At 37.7% G+C, this 25,019-nt stretch overlaps 1 protein-coding gene across 8 annotated transcripts in view; it reads right to left on the bottom strand.

The window, feature by feature from the left end:
• Positions 1–25,019, bottom strand: part of LOC143152868 (uncharacterized) — a 329,127-nt gene that overhangs the window by 231,703 nt on the left and 72,405 nt on the right. For 6 of the 8 annotated variants that reach the window (XR_012993664.1, XM_076323453.1, XM_076323447.1 and 3 more), the window contains exon 1: positions 18,195–18,413. The exons of the other annotated variants lie outside the window; for them this stretch is intronic. Coding sequence is in view for 5 of the 6 variants with exons in the window: in XM_076323453.1 (XP_076179568.1) it covers positions 18,195–18,250 (56 nt within the window). In the remaining variant the exon portion in view is untranslated. Of the gene's footprint in view, positions 1–18,194; positions 18,414–25,019 lie in introns of those variants that run through there. 8 annotated transcript variants of the gene reach the window in all.

The following is a 25,019-nucleotide window of genomic DNA, read 5'->3' as shown; positions in this document are numbered from 1 at the left end:
TGTCAAGGCTACACGCATTGTTTATCGATTCACGAATGTTCATCACGACGATTTTTCTATTTAGAAAAGCTATTAATTGAATTTCGACGCTTTTAAGTAAAAAATACAACTTCTATACGTATTGTGTAAATTATAAGAATTAAACAAATGTTAAATTAATGTACCAAATAGACAATTATTAGATTCCATGCTTTAAAATTTTACGAAACACGTTTTTACTTCGAATCTCGATCAAAATCAATTTCTATAAATTATATAATCGTTTGTAGTGCATAAATAAAATGCACACTGTTCGATTAATATTGGGGACATGCGTAAATGTTAATAACAATCGCGGAAATGAACAAACATTCACCGAAACCGTTTCCCTTTGTAGATTTCGCAATATCTTGATGTTTATTTATCACAATTATTAACAATCGTTGTAGGACTATAGATTGAACATTTATTAACAATCTTCTAGTATAAATAATGGCTTAAAATATCATTTCGTTGAAGTATTCTTTGTTCGCGATGGAATTTTTCATTTAGGTCCAACCGACATTGTCAAGGCTACACACATTGTTTATCGATTCACGAATGTTCATCACGACGATTTTTCTATTTAGAAAAGCTATTAATTGAATTTCGACGCTTTTAAGTAAAAAATACATCTCCTAGGCGTACTGTGTAAATTATAAGAATTAAACAAATGTTAAACTAATGTACCAAATAGACAATTATTAGGTTCCATGCTTTAAAACTTTACGAAACATGTTTTTACTTCGAATCTCGATCAAAATCAATTTCTATAAATTATATAATCATTTACAGTGCATAAATAAAATGCACACTGTTCGTTTAATATTGGGGACATGCGTAAATGTTAATAACAATCGTGGAAATGAACAAACATTCACCGAAACCGTTCGCCTTCGTAGATTTTGCAATATCTTGATGTTTATTTATCACAATTATTAACAACCGTCGTAGGAATATAGTTTAAACATTTATTAACAATGTTCCAGTATAAATAATGGCTTAAAATATCATTTCGTCGAAGTATTCTTTGTTCGCGATGGAATTTTTCATTTAGGTCCAACCGACATTGTCAAGGCTACACACATTGTTTATCGATTCACGAGTGGTAATCACGACGATTTTTCTATTTAGAAAAGCTATTAATTGAATTTCGACGCTTTTAAGTAAAAAATACATCTCCTAGGCGTACTGTGTAAATTATAAGAATTAAACAAATGTTAAACTAATGTACCAAATAGACAATTATTAGGTTCCATGCTTTAAAACTTTACGAAACACGTTTTTACTTCGAATCTCGATCAAAATCAATTTCTATAAATTATATAATCATTTACAGTGCATAAATAAAATGCACACTGTTCGTTTAATATTGGGGACATGCGTAAATGTTAATAACAATCGCGGAAATGAACAAACATTCACCGAAACCGTTCGCCTTCGTAGATTTTGCAATATCTTGATGTTTATTTATCACAATTATTAACAACCGTCGTAGGACTATAGTTTAGACAATTATTAACAATGTCCCAATAGAAATAATAGCTTAAAATATCATTTCGTTGAAGTATTCTTTGTTCACGATGGAATTTTTGATCGAGATCCAACCGACATTGTCAAGGCTACGCACATTGTTTATCGATTCACTTGATGAAGGTATATAAGGAGCCGGCGGTTAACGAAAATTTCACTTCCCAGGGAGCCTCCGAGGTGGACGGATCTCTGGATTTTTCGATTTTAGGTACCTGGAAGGGGGCCCCCCACTCTTGGTAACCGGTACTGACCTCTCGGTAGGGGGTGGTCAGTACTGGCGACCACTCACTCGATCCTTTTTAATTTTTCTCATTTTTTTCTTTCTTTAATTTACTTTACTTGTTCTCCGATTTTAATTTGTACTTGTTTTTCCATGTTTATTTTTTTCATTTCTATTTACTACCATGCCTTGACTTTAGGTTACTCTTAGGTAGGGACAAGAGGACTTTCTCGTCGCATCCACCGTGGGATCTTTAGTTGAGCTTAGAATAAATTAATTTTAAGGCCACCATGTACGAACATTTGTGATCTGCCGAGCAATTATCCAATCTTTAGCTTAGTTTTGCTCGCTTGCTCGTTCCTCAGTCCGGGCACCTCTGCTTGTTGCATAAGCAAGTGACCGGCCGTGGAGGTGGACCGAACGCTCGATCGCCGTCTCTTCTGGTGCGTCCGCTTGGAGAGAGAACATGCTGCGAACACAGGGGCAGGTGTTCACACCGGTCCCTGCGGAAGCCCTTGATCCATCATAAGACCCTCTCTTCGTCATCCTCCGTGAGTCAGGCCCACGCTCTGCGTGGCTCCTGACGCGGAGTTGGGAGAAACGGGGCACTCCACGGAGTGGACGGCGTCGCGCATTTCCTCGAGAATCGGGCCCACTGAGGGGAAACGGGACCGAGCTAGTAGGAACAACTCCACGGTTCGCGTCGCGTATTCCCCAATTTTGCCTAATTTTTCCATAATGTAATTGCTCGGCAGAATTGAACGAAGAGATCGAAGGAACATTGATTCCTTCTATCTCTGCAGTTAGAATAAGTTAGTTTTAAGGCTGTGATCTGCCAAGCAATTATCCAATCTTTAGCTTAATTTTGCTCGCTTCCTCGTTCCTCCGAGTAGGTGGTCCGAACGGTCTATCGCCGTCTCTTCCGGTGTGTCCGCTTCCAGAGGGGGCATGTTGCGAGCACAGGAGCAGGCATTTTTGCCGGTCCCTGCGAAAGCCTCCAAAATAAGACCCTCTCGTCGTAAAGATGGAGAAACGGGGCACTCCTCTAGGGGAGTGGATGGCGTCGTTCGTTTCCTCTTGAATCGGGCCCACCGAGGGGATACGGGATAGACCTAGTAGGACCAACTACACGGTTCGCGTCGCGTCTTTCCCAATTTTGCCTCATTTCTTCCACAATGTGATTGCTCGGCAGAACTAAACCGGAAGATCGAAGGAACTTTGATTCCTTCTATCTTCCCGGTTTAGTAACTTCGTTTGTATTGCGCATCGAGGGAGATCGATGGAACTTTGAATCCATCTATCTCTCTCCGGGTCTCCTCTCGCAGCAACCTCCACGTGGTGAGACCTGGTAATCGGTATTACTCGCGATGAACAATATTTCGTCGCGAGTATTGCCGAGCTAATAGGCTGCGAACTTAGATCAGTTTGTTAATGTATAAGAATAAATATATTATCGTAACGTAGATAACATTTGTAAAGCATAAGAAACGCACAAGTAAAAATGCAACTCCACTGCATTTCAATAAATTCAATCTGCGTAACACGAGTAACTTCCTTTCCTTCCTTGCTTTGCATCCATCATCCTAGATACGAATATAAAATTCGTATGTGTTGCTTCATCCTCTCTTAGAATGTAAGATACTTGTTAGGGAATCGTGGTCTGAGAATAAATTGCACTTGACAATTTTTATTAAGCTATTGGTGTAGCTGTAGCATTGTAAATATTTTTAGTTTCACCCTGTTAATATTTTACAAGTTCTACCCGTGATGATGAACGGGACTAATCGTTACAGTATTTCCTGAGACTTCTACGTTTACTACCCTTACCGACTCCCAAGATTCAGACGAATGTAGTTCCTAGAATCACTATTCTTAAACAAAGATGTCGCTCATAATCTACCGATATTTTACAAAGTCTGTATTTTTATCTAAGAATTGGATACGTTATACCCCATTTGTGATCGTAATTGTTACAAAAATAATTAATTGCCGTCAAATTTTGTCGTAATACTTGTATCCGTATCGTTAAAATTCGATTCCGAGCCCGAATCGATAACGTTGGAAATGACACGAAAATGATAAGGGATTCGCGAATCCCGATACGAAATCGCATTGCCTGCAATATCTATATTATATCTAGTCTTTGTTTCTACTGTCACACGATTTACCGTGTCAAGGTAAGGTAGAAATCTGTCCGGTAAAACCATGGAAATGCAAGTTGTGTTACCATTAGAAGGTAAGAAGAAAAACTTATTTTCTAGCGTTAGAGCAAATTTAAATTACTTCGATTCTTTTTACTACTCCCAACAAAATTCACTACACTAATAGTCATGATTCGAGCACCGAATATTGTCCATAAATATCTAAAATCGATTTTAAATAGAATAGCGTCAAATAAAACAGAATTAAAGTTTCTTCGACGATACGAGTCATAGGTGTCGTAACTTTGTCTCGAATCTTATCCGAGATAACGCATTCGTACGACTGCGATAACATCTTATTTAAATTGAACTAAACTAATATTCTAATACGAGGTTACTTTCGATATTATTTCCCAACTTCAGATGACATTGTCATTCATTGTCACAAATAATACATTCGAAATCCACTCTGCGACTAATTTTCAAAATTTCGATCGCTCGAAACTTAACTAGAACAATAATCAAAAATAAAAACAACAATAATGCGAAAGAAAAGCATCCATTGAATTTTATAAAAGAGAAGACAGAAGGCAAGAAAATTTTATACATTGCACACCTAAATCGGAAAATTCTCAACCGTGCGAATATCGATTCGTTTGCCATGTTTATAACGAATTTATCGAACTTCGCACCTGCTAAATAATTACGCACAATGGAACTCTCGTTACATCCGGTTACGGCGTGTAACCCACCTGGACGCTTCCACTGAACGCACGAATTCCCACGAACCTCCGCTTCGGATAACGCGTGAACGTCCGAACAGAGTTTAACATGCAACAGTGTTGTCTGTTCCACGGCGTGTATTTTCTATTCTAGTTAGACAACCGTCTACCACCACTTATCATGGTACTTACCGCTTATAACATTTGCTAAACGAGGGACATTAAAATCGAGTTAATTTCCACGAACGTTTGCTTACCTCTCGAACAGTCGTACACGATCGCTTTTTGCAAGATCGAAAGCCGCTCGTTTTACGGTTAGATCGAGCTAACGTGCTCGAACGCATCGTATTTACGATTTTTATTGTAGAGATTATTCTCCTTGGTAACTCGAGCAGAGACAGCACCGCTCAGCGGCCCTTCTTAGGGACCCTCTCTGTTTACCGACCCTTTTTTATCTACCGTCGACAAGATATCGTGTCGTTGGAGCGTTTAGTTATTAGATAAGAGTGCAACCGTTGCGAAGGAGGCTCCACTCGAGCCCTTTCGACACTTCCGGTCTCACACTCGTTTTCACGTAGACGGTAGATAAAATCGTTCGCTCGACGAAACTGAACCGCTAGTCGAGGCTACGTGCTATCCAATACTTATTGCTTTTTTCTACGAACGTTCAATTCCATTCGCTGTTAATTGTATAACATTATCGACGTTTACAAATTGGAGTAAAAGTGATCGGGTTAAAACGGGTTCGTCGAGAGCATGATATTTCTTTTTGTTTTTCTTCTATTTCGCTACGGTGTCCACCTTCGTCCCGTACCGTACAGTTTTAATTGCCAGTGCAACAATAGTAACGAAATCGAGATTCAGATAACAAACTAACGCGCACTTGAAATTGACCGTGCGTTCTATCGAGCGCGCTACGTGCGCAAAAATATGAAATATGAAAAAATAATAGAACGATACGAATTCAAAGAACGAATCTTCGGAGAATAACGCGATAATAAATGATCGCTTTGCGATTATCCCCTTGTTCGAGTAGAAAAAAATTAATTTATGGAGCGCGATCGAAGCTGAAAAATTGCGAGCAAAATGTTCTTCGACTAAATTTATATTCGATACTTCGGTTTCTTATCGATAAACACCAAAATAATCGAAGAAGTCGTCTTCTAATCTCAATAATAATTTTCCAATGTTTTAAAATATCGTTCGTAAAGGCTACTGCGTACAAAAATTATTTAGTTTCGCAAAATAGCTTCCACTATTTATCGCGATCTTATCGTATCGTTGTATCGTTATATTAGCCTTACTATGACATTTATAGATTAATTTTTACTTTTTTTTTTTTTGTATACAATCTCGGTGCAACGAAAAAGTATTATTATACTTAATGTCGGTTCTTGATGACTTTTTCATATAACCTGTTAATTCGATCACTCTGAGATCAATACTTAGATAATTGAATCAAATTGTTGCACCGATTCTGATCGTCAAATCCTAGTATTATTTTCTTATACAATAGTGTACGTACATTTTGGAATATTCTGTAAAAAAAAAAGTGCTAAAGGTTTCACTCAGGGCAACGTAATTACCGAAGTCGACCTTAAATGCGCGAGTTTACTTATGTCGGCTGCAATGTCGCAGTAACTACATCCCTGGCAAATAAATTACGCAAGCTTAACCTCCAGATTCTCGAAAGGGAGCTCAAAGGGCCAGCATTTCAATTAAAGGGAAAATATGCATGGAAAATATATAGCAGGTGAAATACTGTTGCGCAATATTCATTTATTATGCAACGCATTGGACCGTAAATACAAAGAATTGCTAAAGAAATTTACATTGTTTAAAAGAAAGAAAAAAAAAGAATACAAAGGGTTGTAAAATGATTGATTGCGTTTTCAACGACAGAAATCAATGCTATAAAAAATATTTGTATCGAGCGCGATTAAAATTATGTTATGTATCTCGTCGATGCTCTAAACTAATTCAGGAATGATCGATATCGCGCGTAAGTAATCTTTATTATCTGTTGCTCGCGATTGATCTATTTATACGACTTATCGCCACGTTATCCGATATAAAAAGTTAACTTTCAATCGAAACGCAATTTTTCCTCGGAAAGGGAATATTAAATATCAAACCCGAATATCCGCTTTCTCTTTCGAGATGAAAAAGTTGAACAAATACCAAATATTAATAACACGACCATCGCGTATTATACGCGGATTTATTACGAGGAAAAATATATTGTATACCCTGGTATTCGACGCGGTACACTTCAGGAGGAAATGATTCTCGAAAAAAATAAATATACAGTGCACGATAGAATTCGTTTGAGTGGTTCTTTGCTCGCGAGAAAAATAATTAAAAAAGTAGACGTATTATATACATATTCGATAGGCTACAGTTCAAAGGTTGGGATACTTCGTTTCTAATAAACTATCCTCTGTAAGAAAAAGATTTCTTTAATTAAAAAGACTTCTATTAATTTTCCAATGTACGTTTCCATAATTACAAACCCAAAAGATTCATACACTAAGTATATCCTTCAACTCGAGTGTACTATATTCAAAATAATATTATAAAAATAGCAACAGTTCAAAGATTGGTATACCTCGTTTCTAATAAACCATCCTCTGTAAGAGAAAGATTTCTTTAATTAAAAAGACTTCTATTAATTTTCCAATGTACGTTTCAATAATTACAAACCCAAAAGATTCATACACTAGGTGTACCTTCAACTCGAGTGTCCAATATTCAAAATAATATTATAAAAATAGCAACAGTTCAAAAATTGGGATAGCTCGTTTTTAATAAACCATCCTCTGTAAGAAAAACCTTCTATTAATTTTCCAATGTACGTTTCAATAATTACAAACCCAAAAGATTCATACACTAGGTGTACCATATACTCGAGTGTCCAATATTCAAAATAATATTATAAAAATAGCAACAGTTCAAAAATTGGGATACCTCGTTTCTAATAAACCATCCTCTGTAAGAAAAACCTTCTATTAATTTTCCAATGTACGTTTCCATAATTACAAACCCAAAAAAGATTCATACACTAGGTGTACCATATACTAGAGTGTCCAATATTCAAAATAATATTATAAAAATAGCAACAGTTCAAAAATTGGGATACCTCGTTTCTAATAAACCATCCTCTGTAAGAAAAACCTTCTATTAATTTTCCAATGTACGTTTCCATAATTACAAACCCAAAAGATTCATACACTAGGTGTACCATATACTCGAGTGTCCAATATTCAAAATAATATTATAAAAATAGCAACAGTTGAAAGGTTGGTACACCTCGTTTCTAAAAAACGATCATCGGTGCGAGTCGCACGGGACTCGCGTGTAAAACGCGTGCACACCAAGTTCCGAAAACGCTCATTTTCCATGTGGCAACTCTCCAAGCGGGTTCAATTAAACCGCAGCTTTTTATCGATAACCAAGTCGGCGTAACGACGTTAATTACGCAAACGGGGGTAAAACTCGCGCTCGGTGTCACTGTATGCGTGAATCCTCTGAAAGCAGCTTCCGGTCCCACGATCTCGCGTAACGAGGAAAGACGACGAAGAAGAAGAAGAAGAAGAAGAAGAAGAAGACGGCCAAGGAAAAAATGAAACTTTGTAATACGACTTCGCCCCGGGAAATATCATTAGGGTGTCGCGTCGCGATGGATTTCGCTACAGGTGCAGTTAACGGGCGAATTTATGCCCGAGGGTGTACGACAACTTTCGTATCTACGGTGTAATTCAAAATTACCCGGCCTCTTGGAAAACTCGCGTCGAAAATACTTACGGGAGAGGGACAAGAAAGAAGTTCACCGATTCGAAACGATTATGCAACTTTCGTAGCTACTGCGCGACGACTAACACAATTCAAATGGACGCGCCAACTTTTTTGCCATCTTCATCAACGACCAGAGACGTTCCGACAACTACTTTCGAGGAGAATTGTTTTCTTCGTTTCGTTGGAAATAAACAAAATTGAAATTAATGACACACATCCTTCTGACGTGGGAAATAGAAAGTTCTTGGTAATTTTAGTGGTTACTTTTTAATTTAAATAGTTATTATAGTGGATAATCTATTATGTATCAGAAGTTACTTTAAAAATTTTTATTTGGAAGGATTTAATTATCGATTATCGTATCTACGATTTTATAATAGGGTATCTAATTCTAGTTTATAAATTAAATTATTTCATATTACGATACTTGGTAATATATATCGGGAAAATTAATTAAATTAATTTCCAGAATCTGATTCGCGTAGAAACTTGAAACATAGGTCGCTCGATAAGTCTTGTCGCGTGTAATATTAATTGCACATTACGCGTAACATTAATCGCACACCGATGTGTTACAATTACAAGGTATCGCTTTACAGCGATTTTGTAACATCGTGTATCGGGGAATAATTCATCGATAAAGCGAAAATCTCGATTAAAATACGTTTCTCACGCTAATGCAAAGCGAATGCGTAGAATTCCTGTCTACCTATAAATATTTAACGAACAGAACCAAGAGAAAGAACTTCGGTTTATTATTCATCGCGTCACCGGCGCCTTACAGTTTCAACATTTTTTTTTTTTTTTCCATCGAAAATCACTAAGCGTTTCGCGGCTGGTTAATTGCGACAAAAAAATTATGCCGATTCACGTTTCACGGATTAAAGATAAAAATATGAAACACCAACGACAGGTATTGAATTTTTCGATATTCCGAACGCTTGGTGGGTATTTAAAATTTTAATGTCGTACGAGCGGGTTTGACAAACATCGAATACCTTGCCCGAATAATTATCGCAGTTTCTAATTACGCATGGTTCAGAAGTTACTCTTCGTGCGTGCACTCGTCCCCATTGACCCATCGAAATATTTCAATAAAACGCGTATGCTTTCGAAACCGGTATTCCAATCGATGCCATCTTTCAACGAACATAACCTAGTTCCGGAGAAAAAGCGAAAACCCCCCCTTTTTTTTTCTGCTCGGCGTTTCTGCATAAATACGAAACCCTCTTCAATGTTGCACGTATCGTACTCTCATTAGTACAACTCTTACGCTAATTTCCGAGAAAACTGTTCCTTTTCGACACAGTACTGGATTCCTAATTATTTTTATAACAAATCTTTGTCCGATGAACAAGGTATTTGGAACTATCGTCGATCGTAATTTTGCAAATCTGTTCGAAAAGTTATAAAAAAATTAAAGATACGTTCTGCGAAGTGATACAATTACGTATAATTATATATTTGTATTACAAAAGCACGCTACAAATCGAAATTCATTTTATTCGCACGAAAGTGCTCCAAATGGTCAAAAATGGCTCTCGTTCTAAAATTGGTAATTTTTGCTTCGAAACACCGGGTATGCTTGTATGTTTTCATAAAGAGCAGCGAATATTTTGTATAAACGTTTTCAAACTGAATTGACTCTGTTTACAATAAAACAATCCACTCGTTTTATCGACAGAAACATCGACGTTTACATAGAAGAGCTAATTTTTTAAAAATATCTTTGATCGCTACTTGCTTCAAAACACCCGGTAGATTCGTACGTTTTCATAAAGGGCATTGAATTTTTCACAGACGAGCTACAAAGACGGATTATAAAAGAATTCTCTGTATTTTACAAGGGAAAAAAAATGTCTCCTCGTTCCATCGTCGCTAATATTTACTCCGAGTCACCCTGTATAGTTATACGTTTCCATAAAAGGCGTTCAATTTTTCAAAGACGACACACGTCGTTTACTTGGCCGTAACAACCTAAGTAGTTTAATATTTCAGCACAAAGGATACGAAAGGAATTAATTTCTTACGGTGCTTGTTATTTTGTTCGTGTACGAGGCTACGTAACACGCGTGGTAAAGAAAAAAAAAAAACGACAAAAATGCGGGGAAAAATCGAGGAAAGAAGGTATAAATCTATGGCGCGCCATCCACTTAACGGGCATCAAAGTCTCCGAGCTTGTCGGATTAAAAATTACAATGATCCCGAGGGAAACGTTTTGTCATGGTTCTCTTTGATTTCCACGTGTACTATTTCCAATCTGAAAAAATCAGGATGCATTATTCTTTCAAGCGACCACGAAGAAAAGAGGACGCGAGAACCTCTAATCGATCACGTGACGTAGTTTCGACCTTCGATTTCGTTTTCTTCGTTTTCCTTCGCGAGCTTTCTTTCAACGTTTTCCATTTCCCGACGATGAAATTTACCTTCACCTGGACTCTACTATCCGTGCTTTTATATTCTGTTTCTCGACGATAATCGTAATCGGGAAAATAGTAACTAATTTTACTAACGTGGACGATTTTCCCGAGAAAATCCATATAATCGGGAAAATAGTAACCAATTTTACTAATGTAGACGAGTTTCCCGACGATAATCGGGAAAATAGTAACTGATTTTACTAACTTTGACGATTTTCCCAACGATAATCATAATCGGGAAAATAGTAACTAATTTTACTAACTTAGACAAGTTTCCCAACGATAATCATAATCGGGAAAATAGTAACTAATTTTACTAACTTAGACAAGTTTCCCGAAGATAATCATAATCGGGAAAATAGTAACCAATTTTGCTAACGTAGACAAGTTTTCCGAAGATAATCATAATCGGGAAAATAGTAACTAATTTTACTAACTTAGACAAGTTTCCCGAAGATAATCATAATCGGGAAAATAGTAACCAATTTTGCTAACGTAGACAAGTTTTCCGAAGATAATCATAATCGGGAAAATAGTAACTAATTTTACTAACTTAGACAAGTTTCCCGAAGATAATCATAATCGGGAAAATAGTAACTAATTTTACTAACGTAGACGATATCGGGAAAATAGTAACAAATTTTAGTAACGTAGACACGAAACAAGTTCTGTGGATTGGAAATATAACAGTTCCTTTAACCAAATCCGAAGAGGAGTATCTAAAATCTCTTCGACAATTCCATTTTCGTGGCTCGGCTTTGGCGAAGTTAAAATATTTTGTCACTAGCGACCAAGCTGCGAAAACTGACATTTGCACAAGAATCCGAGACACGTTACCGAGAAATTTTACATAATCCGCAAACCTGCTCGTTCGCCGGGTTACGGTAACGCCATGTTTTCTTGACGCGTCGAGTGGCAAGGCGACATTTTGAAAAAGCTTCCACATTCTATCCTAATTCTTGGATCGTGTATAAAAGAGAATTTTCTAAGCGACGCGTCACCAAAAGCATAATAAATCCTGCAACGTGTTCGGATTAAATTTCGACAAATATTTACATTTTTATTCCGATAGAATTCTATCACCGACTTTCGTAGCTCGATGGATAGTATACAAGAACGAATCTGTCCTCCCTTTGAGTTGGAAAAATACAGAAACGAAAATATACGCTTTCGTTGAAAAAAGAAAAAACTACCAACTTCGAAATTTCTTTATCGAAACAAGAATCAAGTCAGAAAAAATTATTCCAATCGTAACGAATGATCTCGAACCAAGAAACTACCATTAGAACTTCTTTGCGTTATTTTTATATTTACTACGATATTTTTTACGTTACGAATAATATCGTAATAGAAGATCCTACATAATAACGAGTAGTTAACGAATTACAAAAGCAACAGAAAGGATCGCGATACCAATACGCGCAAGCTCGTATAACCGTGCTTTAATTTGTATTTTAATCCGTGGTACAGTCGAGAACCTTGGTTGCTGCATGGTTGAGTTACTTCAAGGTTACGCTCTTGCATTTCCGATTTGAGTGCCATTGTTCCATGGTCTCGCGTTTAGTAATGAAATTGTACGTGTCTTCTTTTTCTTTTTTTTTTTTCTATCGGATGTCTCCCACATCGAGGAGCTCACGCGGTGGTTGCTCAAAACTCGTCGAAGCCGCAGCCAAGTTTAGACAACAGACGTTCTATACTTGACCTTAATGGCGTTCGTCCAATAGCACAAACTTTGCGGTGGTCCCTCGGCGTTTCTCCTTTCGTCGCTTGTGCCCAATATCTGGCAACTTCGCGAAGAATATTTCCAGTGATAAATCGAACATGTTTTAGGAAATTGAATTCTCCGCAGATGTGTGTTTGCAACTTGCAACCGAGATACGTCAGGTTAACGTGCATCGTGTGTCTTCGGTTTTCAAGCAAAGTTCAAAGTGGAGAAGTTTATTTTCAAACTCGTGCTCTCCGTTTCGATCGAATTATTAAACTCGTATACGCCGAGTAAAAATAAGTTAACCGGATATTTTCCTTTTTTTTTCGTTTATTTCGCGAAGAGACGTCCAAAGGCTCGAAAGAATGAAAACCTGTTGGCGACAGACGAAGAGAAGATAAAGCACAGGATCGGCTCTATCGGACATAAAAATCTTCAACCTTGAACGACCTTAAAGGATCCTCGAGACTTTCGCGCTGTCCGTCTCTCGAAACTGTACAAATTTTTATCTCGACCGTTTTTACGATCTCCAGAAATAAAGAAGTTATCGAGCGTCCTGTCCAAGTGTGTCACCCGATATACCGTAATACGAATAACTTGAATTGACGCAAAATCCTGAGCATCTACCTCATCCATATTTAAAATACTGAATATTGGATTAGCCGTTTCAATTTAGGCACCTTAAAATAAAAGTTTAAGTTGCAAAAAAACGGTGAACGACGTAAGAGAATAATATAACGTAACAAATTACCGCTCGAGCTACCAATTTACAAATAACAACGTTCATCTTTTGCGAAACAGTACCCAAAAACACGGTAGAATTAAAACGTTACACGTGAAAAGCTTCGGAAGGAAAAATATGTAAACCATAATCTTAACTGCGGAACGCATTGCACGGTATAATTTAAAAATCATCGACCATTGCTCACAAATAGCTAAGAAATCGTAAAATTTCAGAACCACTGATTCACAAGACCAGTGATTCCCTCGGTGAAGCGTTACCGCAAATATCTAACAAACGATAAATATAAAACAACAATTTCGCGAACGTTTTCACCGTTGTTTCTTCGTCCTTGGTACGTTACGTTTTCAAAAATTTGCATATCGTTTCGATGGGACCACCAAAGTAGTCGAATACGAATATAAAAAGAAACAGTGATACAAGTGTGACAAATATGCCACACTGGGAGAACGTTCTCGGTATCGAAATAACGCAGCCAAGAGATTAAGCAACCTTGAAACGTCCCTTAGGCTTCTCAACCTATAAATAAAACAACACCGCTTTGTACCGTCCCTCCTAAAATCGAACAAACCGTGAACAGTTTTCCCTTGTTTCGAAAATAAAATAATTCCGTTTCGTGCGTATGGATCCATGCAACTTAACTTCGATTTGCAATGAATTTCGAATAAGAATTTTCAAATGGTATTCCAAAGGAGTGGACATCGAAACGTTATTACCTCGTTCGAAATAAGAACATTCGGTCCGGGCACGGTGTTACCAAAGAGATTAATCCGACACAATATCGTTCGATAATCTGTCGACGATGGATCGTATCGAGCATCGCAATCTCGGTACGTCCGCCGTAATCCTGAAGATCCAATCAGAATACCTCAAACCATCGATGGAATGTGGTCCATTGCAGCAGAAGCGGAAGCGCCACTGGCAATTTTCAGCTTGGAAACTTGACAGTACTTGAAACTCCCTAACTCGACCGTTTCAACCTCTACTGAATTATTTTTTTTTTTTTTTCATAGAGCTATTTGTTCAATATTTTACCAATTACCATCAAGGAATTTCGTACGCGTTCCTAGGCAGAAAGTATCCTTAATATAAAAATTAAATATTGAAACTATCCATAACGAACCAAGGAAATACTAACGTGTAATAAGAGAGAAAATAATTACGATTATTATGGAAAGTGTCTCGTTATGTTCGGTGACTCCATTGCCTAAATTTGTCTGTGGATGAATTCAGTACTGATTACAGCGATATTGATTTATATCTAGCGTAAAAAGTGAATGAATTTTTAAATATAATTTCTTCTACGTCCAATGGAATATATTTTTCTATGAAACTTAACTCACGATTCTCGCGGAGATGTTAAGTCGAGTATACACGGTTTAAATTTAGGAATACTTCTCCGAATGTTTTTTCTTTTTAACTACATAGTTTTGAGTAAAATTCCAAGAGTCTCTTTCCTAAACTTGCTTTCTCAGATTATCAAGATCCATCAAGATCAAATTATCAAGATCGAATTCAAAGTACTGGAAATGGGAAATTTATCCAAGTAATGACGTCTGAAACAGTACCTGCTATGCAAGCCTAACTGACGAGTCCAATGAAATAGCCGGTGAGCGATGTCGACGCGTTCGAGGTCAAAGAAGCGTATCGCCTGCGATTAGGTACCGCTATGCGGTCACAAAATACCTAGGAAAACTTGGAGGAATTTTATCCTAGTCTATGGCTAACAACGAAGCTTGAATGGAAGGAAATACCTTCGTAGCATTGGTGTAAATATCGATATTTTGATCAATGAAACTAGTACGTAATCCTTCGGTCTAGAGTGCACTTCTTCCTTTTCCAAGCGAAAAACAATCGTACGATTCTTATCCTCGACTCACTATAAACATTTTTCTTATCGACGATACAAAAGATATCTTTCCTGATACGTAAGTTCAATTTTAATTTAATCTTCGATGTTCGAATCGAACAAATAATATGATACACTGTTTCGTATCGTTCCCAAAATTCGTGCACATTATGTTGCAGATTATTAATCGAATTACCGCAGGGGACCGAAATTGTGCGGTTAAGAGCATTTTAATAAATATACGGCTTGCAGGGGCTAATATAAAGACAAATGTGTATTTTTAGCGTTTATTCTTGTTGAGCTTATAACGCGTATCGAAATTGATAGTTCGAGAAACGAGAATTTTAAACTTTCTGGATAGTTATTCCGTCTCTTGAATCCGAAATTCGATAGAAGTAGAAAAAAATCGATTTAAAACACTCGGATAAAGAAAGAAAATCTTTTTGAGAATGGATTACAGTCTGGTAGAGATTATTAGAATCGCGATAACAATTTTCTAACATTTTTTCTAATTACATCGGTGTGCAATATGCGAAGAACGATGTTTATACAAGTTAAAGCTCCAAGTTGTCGTTGAAATAAATTTCAAGAAATAACTGGACAAAGTATCAGAGTCGCGCGAAAGTTGTCGGTGCGAGAAGAAAAATACACTCTCGACTCTCGATTATCGATACGTTCCTATCGCGAGTTTAACGTTTCAATTTTTACAACAAACATTAACGCGTATCGGAAAATGTAACGGTATTTACAATTGTCAAGAGATACGCTTACTCGAAATGAACGTTCTCGAAGGATGTGAAACAAGCTGAAACTTTTCTCTACATTTCGTAGCTTCGGATACGATATTAATAAATTGATAGATTTGAATCTGAGAACAGAAAACGTTTTGCTCCATTTTCTGTTCGGTGAAAATACAAAATGCTAGAACGTCGAGTTACTCCGTCTTTGAAGTTATTGTAGAAACTTAATAACGCGTGACTTCGTTACACCCTCGGAAGCTAATTGCATTTTCAACTGTTAATTGTCTCGTTCGTATAATTGCCTTATTATTATTCTAGTAATTATTGAATGTAAATAGGAAAAATGATCGTTACGAAGAAAAATTCATTTCGCTTGGACAAGAGCAATAACAAATGCTTTTAATGTTCAAGAAGTTCAAAGGCTGCTTTTCTTTCAAAAAAGAAAGAAAAAGAACAAGGGCACGTTATTTTTAGATACCTAGTATTTAACGTTATTACAAAGAATATTTATCAAATAAAGTGTCGAGTATAAAAGCAACCTCCTTTGATACCGCTTGTATCAGTTAGGTAACCACAATAACAGACTGCACGATAGGAATTACAAATAAACAAAGAATGCACCAAACCACCGATCATTGTTTGCAGCGATAATCGAAGCTGAAAATTTACAGAGTAAATAAAACTTTGCTTCTAATTTTATAAGTACATAGAAACGAAGACTATCGCAGTGGTCTACTTTCATTTTACCACCATCTTACACTTGTTCGGCGTATAATTACCCGATAGCTACTCGTTTCAAAGATAATTATGTTCTTAAATGATTTACATGCGCTTAAAGTGCTAATATCGCGAAATTAATCTCCTCTGACTATTACCGAATAGCACTAAAAATTATTTCAAGTGGATATGTGATTTAACGTTATATAACGCGAGCATAACCGTAGTTCGATTCAAAGATAACCGTATATACTCCAAAAAAAAAAATAGAACAAACTTTAAATAACTTAAATTCGAATGTAATTCTCGTATCTTGAGAATATCTCTGCCCATTAAGCCATAATCTCGCACATACGACACACGACCCAGGACACTCTTGTAGCATTTAAAGAGGGTCGCTTTTTAAAGACAGCGCATCTAAAAAGTGAATCAAGAGTCTTGCACCGCGTGTTGCACATGTGGGAGCGTGGTTTAACGGCATACAATATTAAAATATTTCTCGTACGGCAAATAACAGTTTGTAAACCTCTTTAAAGATTATAAATATTCCCGGGAACATACGGCCAATTATTTGTACCTACTCGTGAATAAACGTAATATGGCAAAATAAAATCCTTGCGTTTGTTAGAGCTGCAAATCTTTTACATTATTAATTGTAATATTTACAATATTTACAAAGACAATGAATATAATCAAATAGGACCTCAGCTGTATCGAAATAATAATAAACATATGTACAATGACATTTCAAGGGCACATAATACAGTGCAAAATAGATATTTTGAATTTATGAACGAGCGAATATATTCCTTTGTCGAAAAGGGTAAAATTGAAGAACATTTACGAGTCCGACGTTCCAGTTCTCGAAACGTACCCTCTGCATTACAAAAGCGATAGAAAATTACTTTGCACAATATACGCTATAAAAGAATATTCTTGATTATTGGAACAATATAATTAAATAAAACATCAGTACGGTAAAATAAATTCTTTCGTATCGTCATCGTCCAAATTATTAACCATTCTTGTAACTTATACCAATTACTGTTCCGAAAAGAGTCAGGTACCAAAGACCGGAAATATCTAACTCATAAATACGTACTCCACAATTGCACTTTTCACGAAAGGATATGCGCACCCCTTCATAAATCCTATCAAAAGGGCAATAACAATGATATACAGACCTAGCTACTTTCGAATTAAAATTTCGTCCAACTCCGGATATTACTGCAACAAGCGCATTGACCGGAAGTAAGAATCTGAAGTCGGAGTTTCCGGATAGAAACCGGAAAAGTAGTCAGTATTTACTAGATTGGACAAAGTCTTCTCGTTTTCTTCGATAGATGTTCTGCTCTAACTCTACACGTGTGATCTAATACTCGACGTTTAACATTTTGAAAGAAAGGATTGACATTGGTTGTAAATTGTCACTTAAAATTCCGTTTGAGAAAGCTAGATTTTGTGGCAAACGCAATAATGTAAACTCGTTAGATACTCCCGTCGCGTCGAGCCCAAGATCACAAGGAATTGCATTGTGGTGCACTCGAAGCACCAAATGCTATGGGAACCCGGAGAAACGCGCTCGAGCGTACCTGTCCACGTTGTTGTTCTTAAAGCTGACCATTCCACTCGAGACAGCTTCCCTCATAACCGCGCGCACCTTTTCACACTCGTTGATGCACTAAGCCTGCCAACGCACAACCACCAAAGCCCTCGTAGAACAACACAAAGAAACGACGCTTCGCGCACAAAGGTGCATCGCGCGTCACGTGCACCAGACAGCAACGAAGAAACGCGGAGCAACGCACACGTCCTTCCGACACCGTGTTTCCGGACCGACTGGAGAGAAGCCACGCTTCGCGGCCGATCTACCCCCACCCTTCCGGCCACTCTGCTACCCCCACCAGTATCTAATTGCACCGTTCCGGCAACCGGGAGGCCAGCTGACGTCCTTTTGTTGTCATTCTCGACTCGTCTCCAGTGACGACCGATCACGATCGGATACCACTGCGACACGGGTTGTCGAGGGTCACGTTAGCTTCTTCACGACCACCGTGTATGCCGGATACGTACAGTGCAACAGGAAGAGCCGAGTGGAACCAGACGAATAGGATTTTGAATAAGATTGGGGATTTAAATCCCGTCTAACCCTTAAGAGGTTACGACAAAGCGAAGCGACGCAACGGGCTGAAAATTGTTTTCGATGTCGGTTGTGCGATATTTATCCGTTACATAAAGGTACATGTATTGAACTTATAACTCTATTAACCTTCACGGAGAAATTTTAGAGCCAAACACGGGAAGCCACTTCGACTCCAGTGAAAAATGGATGTTTTGTAATCTACGGATTTTTAAAAGATTTCTATTTCTTTATTTATTACCACCGATTCAGAGTTAAATAATGGATTGCAAACTGCTCGAATTGTTCGTTGACGTAAAATGGTTCTTCTTAACGGACCTTCGACAACTCTGAACGATCTTGAAACATAGGTCATTGTACTTAAAAGCCTCTATCGTTAAGAAGAAAAACTATTCTATTTAAACGAAAGTTGGTAACCTTGGGGTTCCCTTGACTTCGTTTCTTTTGTGTTACACACTGTACGCTCCCTCTCTTTCTTTCTTTCTTTCGTGTCATAGAACCCTGGAACTTCGAACTCATCTTGTGTACAGAAAATGAGCGTGTATAGGTAGTGACGCGCCACGAGTTTTTTAAAAGTAACGTTAATTTTTATCCGGGTTCTTCTCTTACCTCGGTCGGAAGGAACGATGCTCGGATCCTGACTTCGCTCCCTTATATGTAACTGCAGTCCCATTTCTTACCGGTCGTTCTCATTTGGCTCGGTTAAATTTTGCAAGGGCAACGCGTTTAACGCGATCGTCCAAATTAAAATTTTATTTCCGTAAAGTTCTACGGACGGGTTGACTTAATTTACCGCGAAGTAATTCAACACTTCTAACGGTGGCGCGTGTAAATTTTATTCCACGGAATGCAATTTCTTTTACGCAATAAAGTGTACTCGCTCCGAAACAAAATTATGTACACGGGCTCATTTAAAAGAAGAGTAGACGAATTTACGAATACACAGGATTATTCGAAAGATAATATCGAAGAATTTCGGAGTACGTAGAGTGACCTAAAACAAAAGGCGATGAATATTTTAACTTTGACCGATGTTACATTGAATAAAAAAAACTCCTTTCAAATATGTCGCGATCAACTTCGGGCCAAATTTTCTTTCCAATTGGTTCGCCGAATAATTTCTTATACACAAATTTGAACGTAAGTGAATTAAAAAGCAATTTTCAAAATTTGCGGGCTCGACCTCGATTGAAAAATTAACAGGAAGTGCTCGGGGTTACATGGGTTCGTAAATCAACTTGGGCGAAAATATTCGCAATTTCTTCCACTCGTGGCTGCCACTTGTAAACAAATTACGTTACGTCGTAGTGGCGTACGGTTTCATCTGATAATATTTGCGAGTAGTTGCGCAACAAATTTCTTAATTTTTCAAAATGTACGTTACTCGATGTTACGAAGATCTTGAATTTTTAAAGGCAAGGAATTATTATTTAAGGCAAAATAAAAATCTGATTTAAAATAAACAACCGCTTCCGTATGGCACATTTTCGTGAAAATTGTCCCAATCAACGTATACCGAACACGTTGCGTTTATATTTTCGCAAATCATACGTCCATGGATGCTTGATCTTTCTCTGTCAGATCACCCTGTATTTTTACCTCTATTGTACAGCTTAAAATCTCGAATTTCTACGCTGTTCCGGAAACGAGTACATCCCTCCACGATTAATTGAAAATTAATATTCATTTGCTCATGAATTTCATTGCAATTGTCCCTTGTGAATAACTTGGTCCTCGACCGATTCATCGATTACGCGGAACTTCCGATTCGATGTACTTTTGCTTCCTTCGTGAGATAAACTTTATCAATTCTTATTCTGGTTTCTGAATCACGGTACCCTCAACGAACATTATCATTCGGTTCAGCGAGATCTCGCGTAATTTAAAGTATCACGTGCCAAGAATTTCGAGGAGAGCTGTTATCCATAAATCGTTGCTGCGCGAGCGGTCCACTTCTATTTTGTTGATTAAAATGTAACGCGAGGGATGTTGACTACTTCGGGTTTCCTGCTCGAACGAATACCGCTGGTCAAACTTTTCCGAACGACGAAGCTTCACCATCGTCTGTGGTTGTTTCTGAGAGACGAACAACACGTTAAGTACTCGAACAAGTAACACCGGATATTAATGCTTTCTTATTTTCGCGTAAATTTCTACACAAGAATTCACCGAGAACAATTATCGTACTTTAAAGTAGATTATTTACAATTTTTTACTTTAATGGAGAAACCACTCCTCTTCCATCAAAACCACTCCATTTTACGCGTACCTGTGTAAGGCTTGAATTATAAAAAATATTAAAAAATTTTCCAAGTCGAAGTTACTGTCCTCGAAATTCTATAATACGATACTGTCCTAAGTATTCATATTTACACATTGAACATCAGAAATAAGAATTATTTTGTTCAATTTTATCTTGGTCAAAAATTTTGTTTAACTTGTAAAAATTACATTCGCAATTAAAATTGAACGATAGGGGGTATCGTGTTCCTCCAAGGGTTGAAATTCCGCTCTTTATTAGAAACAGAGATCCCTCGGAAGCTTCTAAATTACGTAAATAGTTGAACATTATACGCAAGTACACAACACGAGTACACAATATTTCTAAGGTTTCCCGGTAGAACGCGTCATTACTCACGGGGAAACCTAATATTTTCATTTAATTTTGGCGCGTGATCCCACAATTTATTCTCGGATAAGTACGCGGTTAAGATCTTCGATTTTCCCGTGGCTTCTTAACTCACCGATTTTTCTTTCAATGCAGAAGGGAAGCACAAATATTGAGAAACAATTTTCAAAGATAATTCATTACGCGGCGCCGTTTACCCGCGGCTTGAATAACCGCCCTTCCCGTTGGAAATCTCACGAAGGCTAATAATAGATTTTCAACGCCCTGGAAGAGAGGAAAAAGAGTTAAGGATTCGTAGACAGCGATTCTATTTGAAGCTGAAGGTGGCTCGTTTCGCAAATAAAGGGCTTCATTGATGTCGAGTACAATCGTTACGGTAAAACGATCGCAATTTCCAGCTTGAGAATTCTAGTTGAAGTCAATGTCTCTTACCCCGATTATTGAAGATTTCGCTGAATTAAAATGAGAACACAGAGGGCAGAGAAAATTCTACCTATTCCACGTGAAATTACCTTCCGAGTATTTCGTTGGTTTACGATAATATGTAAAATCCATCGTTAATATTTCCAACGGATAAAAATCGAGTTACAGTTGTAGAAATTGTTTCCCAAAATCAACGAATCTCGAACAATCGTTATTTTCGTCGTATTGCGAAATTTAATTTTTGTGGACGATCAATTCGTTAATTTTCTTCTAAACCGACAACTATCGTTTTTACGTTAGAAATTTCCAAATTAACATTACAAATTGGCTATAATGTACACTGAACGTTTAATTCTTCCCCATTCGGTGGAACGCATCCGAGTGTTCTTCCATCGAAAGGATCTATTATGTAAACTTAGCATTCCTTGTTGAACTTCTTCCATTCAAACGTTGCATTGACTTTTATGCAGAAACCGGTTCCGTCGCGTCTCTACGTTCCATTCGAAGAATCGCATCTCAGTGATGTTATTAAACAGTAACGATATTTCGCGTTACAATTTACCGAACTGCTCCGAAAGCAGCGTCTGCATCGTTCGTTACCTCTTCGAGTAGGTATCGTCAAAGGTGCGAAACGCGCGAGTGTAATTTCGGCGCAACGTTCGTTAAAACGGTGGCCCTAACCAGAAGGAACAAAGGTCCCGGAGATGGCAATTGAACTTTCGCGTCACGTCGATCCCTTCCACGGTGAAATTCCTTTCGGCCCCGAAGCTACCAAGAACTTTTCGGACCGCTTCGAAAGCTACCGGCGCGAAATTCCGTGAAAATGTCACGCGTCGTTTCGAAGTTTCCGGATTCGTTCGTTGGTTGGAGATCGGAAACTCACGGATTCCATCGTTTTGCCACGGTACGGGCCCTTCGACTCGACGGACCGCGAACACCAAAACCGAAGGAACACGCAAATCCGTGCAACCGTACGCGAAACGCTCCGTTGGAAACTAACGCTCGATCGAATGGACGAGAACTGGAGATGAATCTCCTTAAGATGAAAAAAACTTAACCTTAGAGATTATCCGAGGACAACCAATTTTATCGACGAGAAATTTTTCTATTCGGTGTACGAATCGTCAAGAGATATCACAAAGAGCAAAGAGATCGTATAAATTTTGATAGAATAGGAACGAGAATTCTCTTGAAACGTAGACACATTTAACGCGAAATAACAATTTTTTGCGTGGTCATTGTTCGTTACTTTTGGATCTCTTTGGTATTTTTAAAGGGACTTACTCGGAAAATTTCTCGCTGGATAATTGTGTAAAAATAAAGTTTCTCTTTTAGAAGAACACCGAAATTTGAGGAATACGAAAGGTTTATCGAAAGAGTATTGTTGCATTCTGGAAAACCAGTATCCAAATATTTGTGGTTAGATTCAATAACAGGATTTTAACCGCACCTCGCGTCCCACGCGATTGTGCATCGTTGTATCGGTTCAAATACGTGTATCGTGTATTTGTATTTCCACGCATCTCTCTTAGTAAAGACGTGCAATAAAATTTAATAAATATTGAGCGGAGAAGAACGAGAGAATGGAATACACGCTTTAACTACAAAAGGTATTGGAACATTGTAATGGAATCAGGGAAGTAGGTAACTAGAGAATTCTCGTACTTTTTCTCTTCAGATGCAACGTACCCTATTTTAATGCAAATAAATTTCTAGAGTGTTACTTATCATCCATTATTCGCTAATATCTCACGATCGTGATCGGTGTGCGAAAATCCGAGAGATCTCGAGCACGTGCGAATAGTTAGATCTTTCGATGTACATTACGACAAAAGTAACAACGTACGTCCAGAAACCAGTTAAAAACCTAACCGAAAACACTGTGCAACGAAGCAGACAGAGTTACGACCACTAGTAGACAATTCATTTTTAAATTCGTTCCGGCGCCAAGAATCTATTGCTCTGCGAACTTGTAAAATAAGTATCGTTTCAAATATTTACATAGCGAGTGAACCGGGATGGTAACTCGATCGAAATACAGAAACTGTATAATTCGTTTCCAAAGAGGTCAAGTGCCCCGTTCGCGCAAATTTTCGTTCAAATCAAAGCAGTTTGCCATTCGAGAGATAAACTTTACTCGGTTCCTCGGTCTACTCAAAACATGCATATATTTTCATTATCTTTCCTAATTTTCTTACAGTTTGATTACGATTTCAAATTTATGTTCGAGTTGGCGATTACTTCGATCGACATTTATACAAATAACGAAACGTCGAAAACTAACAAAAATATGTTTTTATAGGTAGACTACTAGATTGTTCAATATGTTTTGATAAAAACTATACCGTACAATAATAGTACTAGGTTTTATCGAACGACAAAAGCTTATCGAACAACCTATCAAGATCATTGTTTCTCAACACCGTGTAAAGTAATACAGAAAAATGATAAATTTTGTCAATTTTATCATTTAGACTCAATCCTATAACGAATCGATACGGAGAAATAGAATTAATGTACAAAAGATGTCCGAAAGGAAAGAAACTCGGTAATCGGAATGGTAAATACACGGTGCATCGTTAAATACGATGCCACTTGCGTTGAATGCACCTGATGAGGCGTATTCGAGGACACAGGTGAACACCTCAGGTAAAAGGACCCTTTTCTTTCCCGGGTATTGTTACGAAACGCGGGCGGGGAATCGTTCGAAATGCATATTCACAGGTAGACGAACGAACGAACGAACCAACGAACGAACGAACGAACGAACGAATTGAGGTGTGCACGTGCTCGTTAATTTATTTCGTTGAAAAGCCGACCAGCTCGAAGGAGAACGAACTCCTTTCGCGCGCGCCAAGAACGAATGGTTTCTTTGTAAAAGGGGAACAACATTTACAATTAAGACTAAGACTCCCGGTGGAATCAGGGACGCGTCCGTAAACGCGCCTTTACCGAATACAAGCCACCACAATTAAGTTCCACGGCCGTATGAATTTTAAACAAACGGTGCACACCGTTGAAAACAAGCCACCTTAACACCTTTGCAATTTTAACCCATTTGTACCTAAATTGAGTTCATTACCGAACGAAATACAATACCAATTTATTTGGAATTATTTCGTAACGGGTAGGGATTGTAACAATTGGAAAAGTTTTTACGTTAACGTAGAACGAAACTGATTACCACGATGATACTCGAGCAGTTCCGTACAAATCTAATCGGTG

Source organism: Ptiloglossa arizonensis, chromosome 11, assembly GCF_051014685.1.
Source record: "Ptiloglossa arizonensis isolate GNS036 chromosome 11, iyPtiAriz1_principal, whole genome shotgun sequence".
In the NCBI taxonomy this organism is placed as follows: Eukaryota; Metazoa; Arthropoda; class Insecta; order Hymenoptera; family Colletidae; genus Ptiloglossa; species Ptiloglossa arizonensis.
Note: the sequence above shows the minus strand (reverse complement) of the source record. Positions and strands in the feature narration are given on the sequence as shown.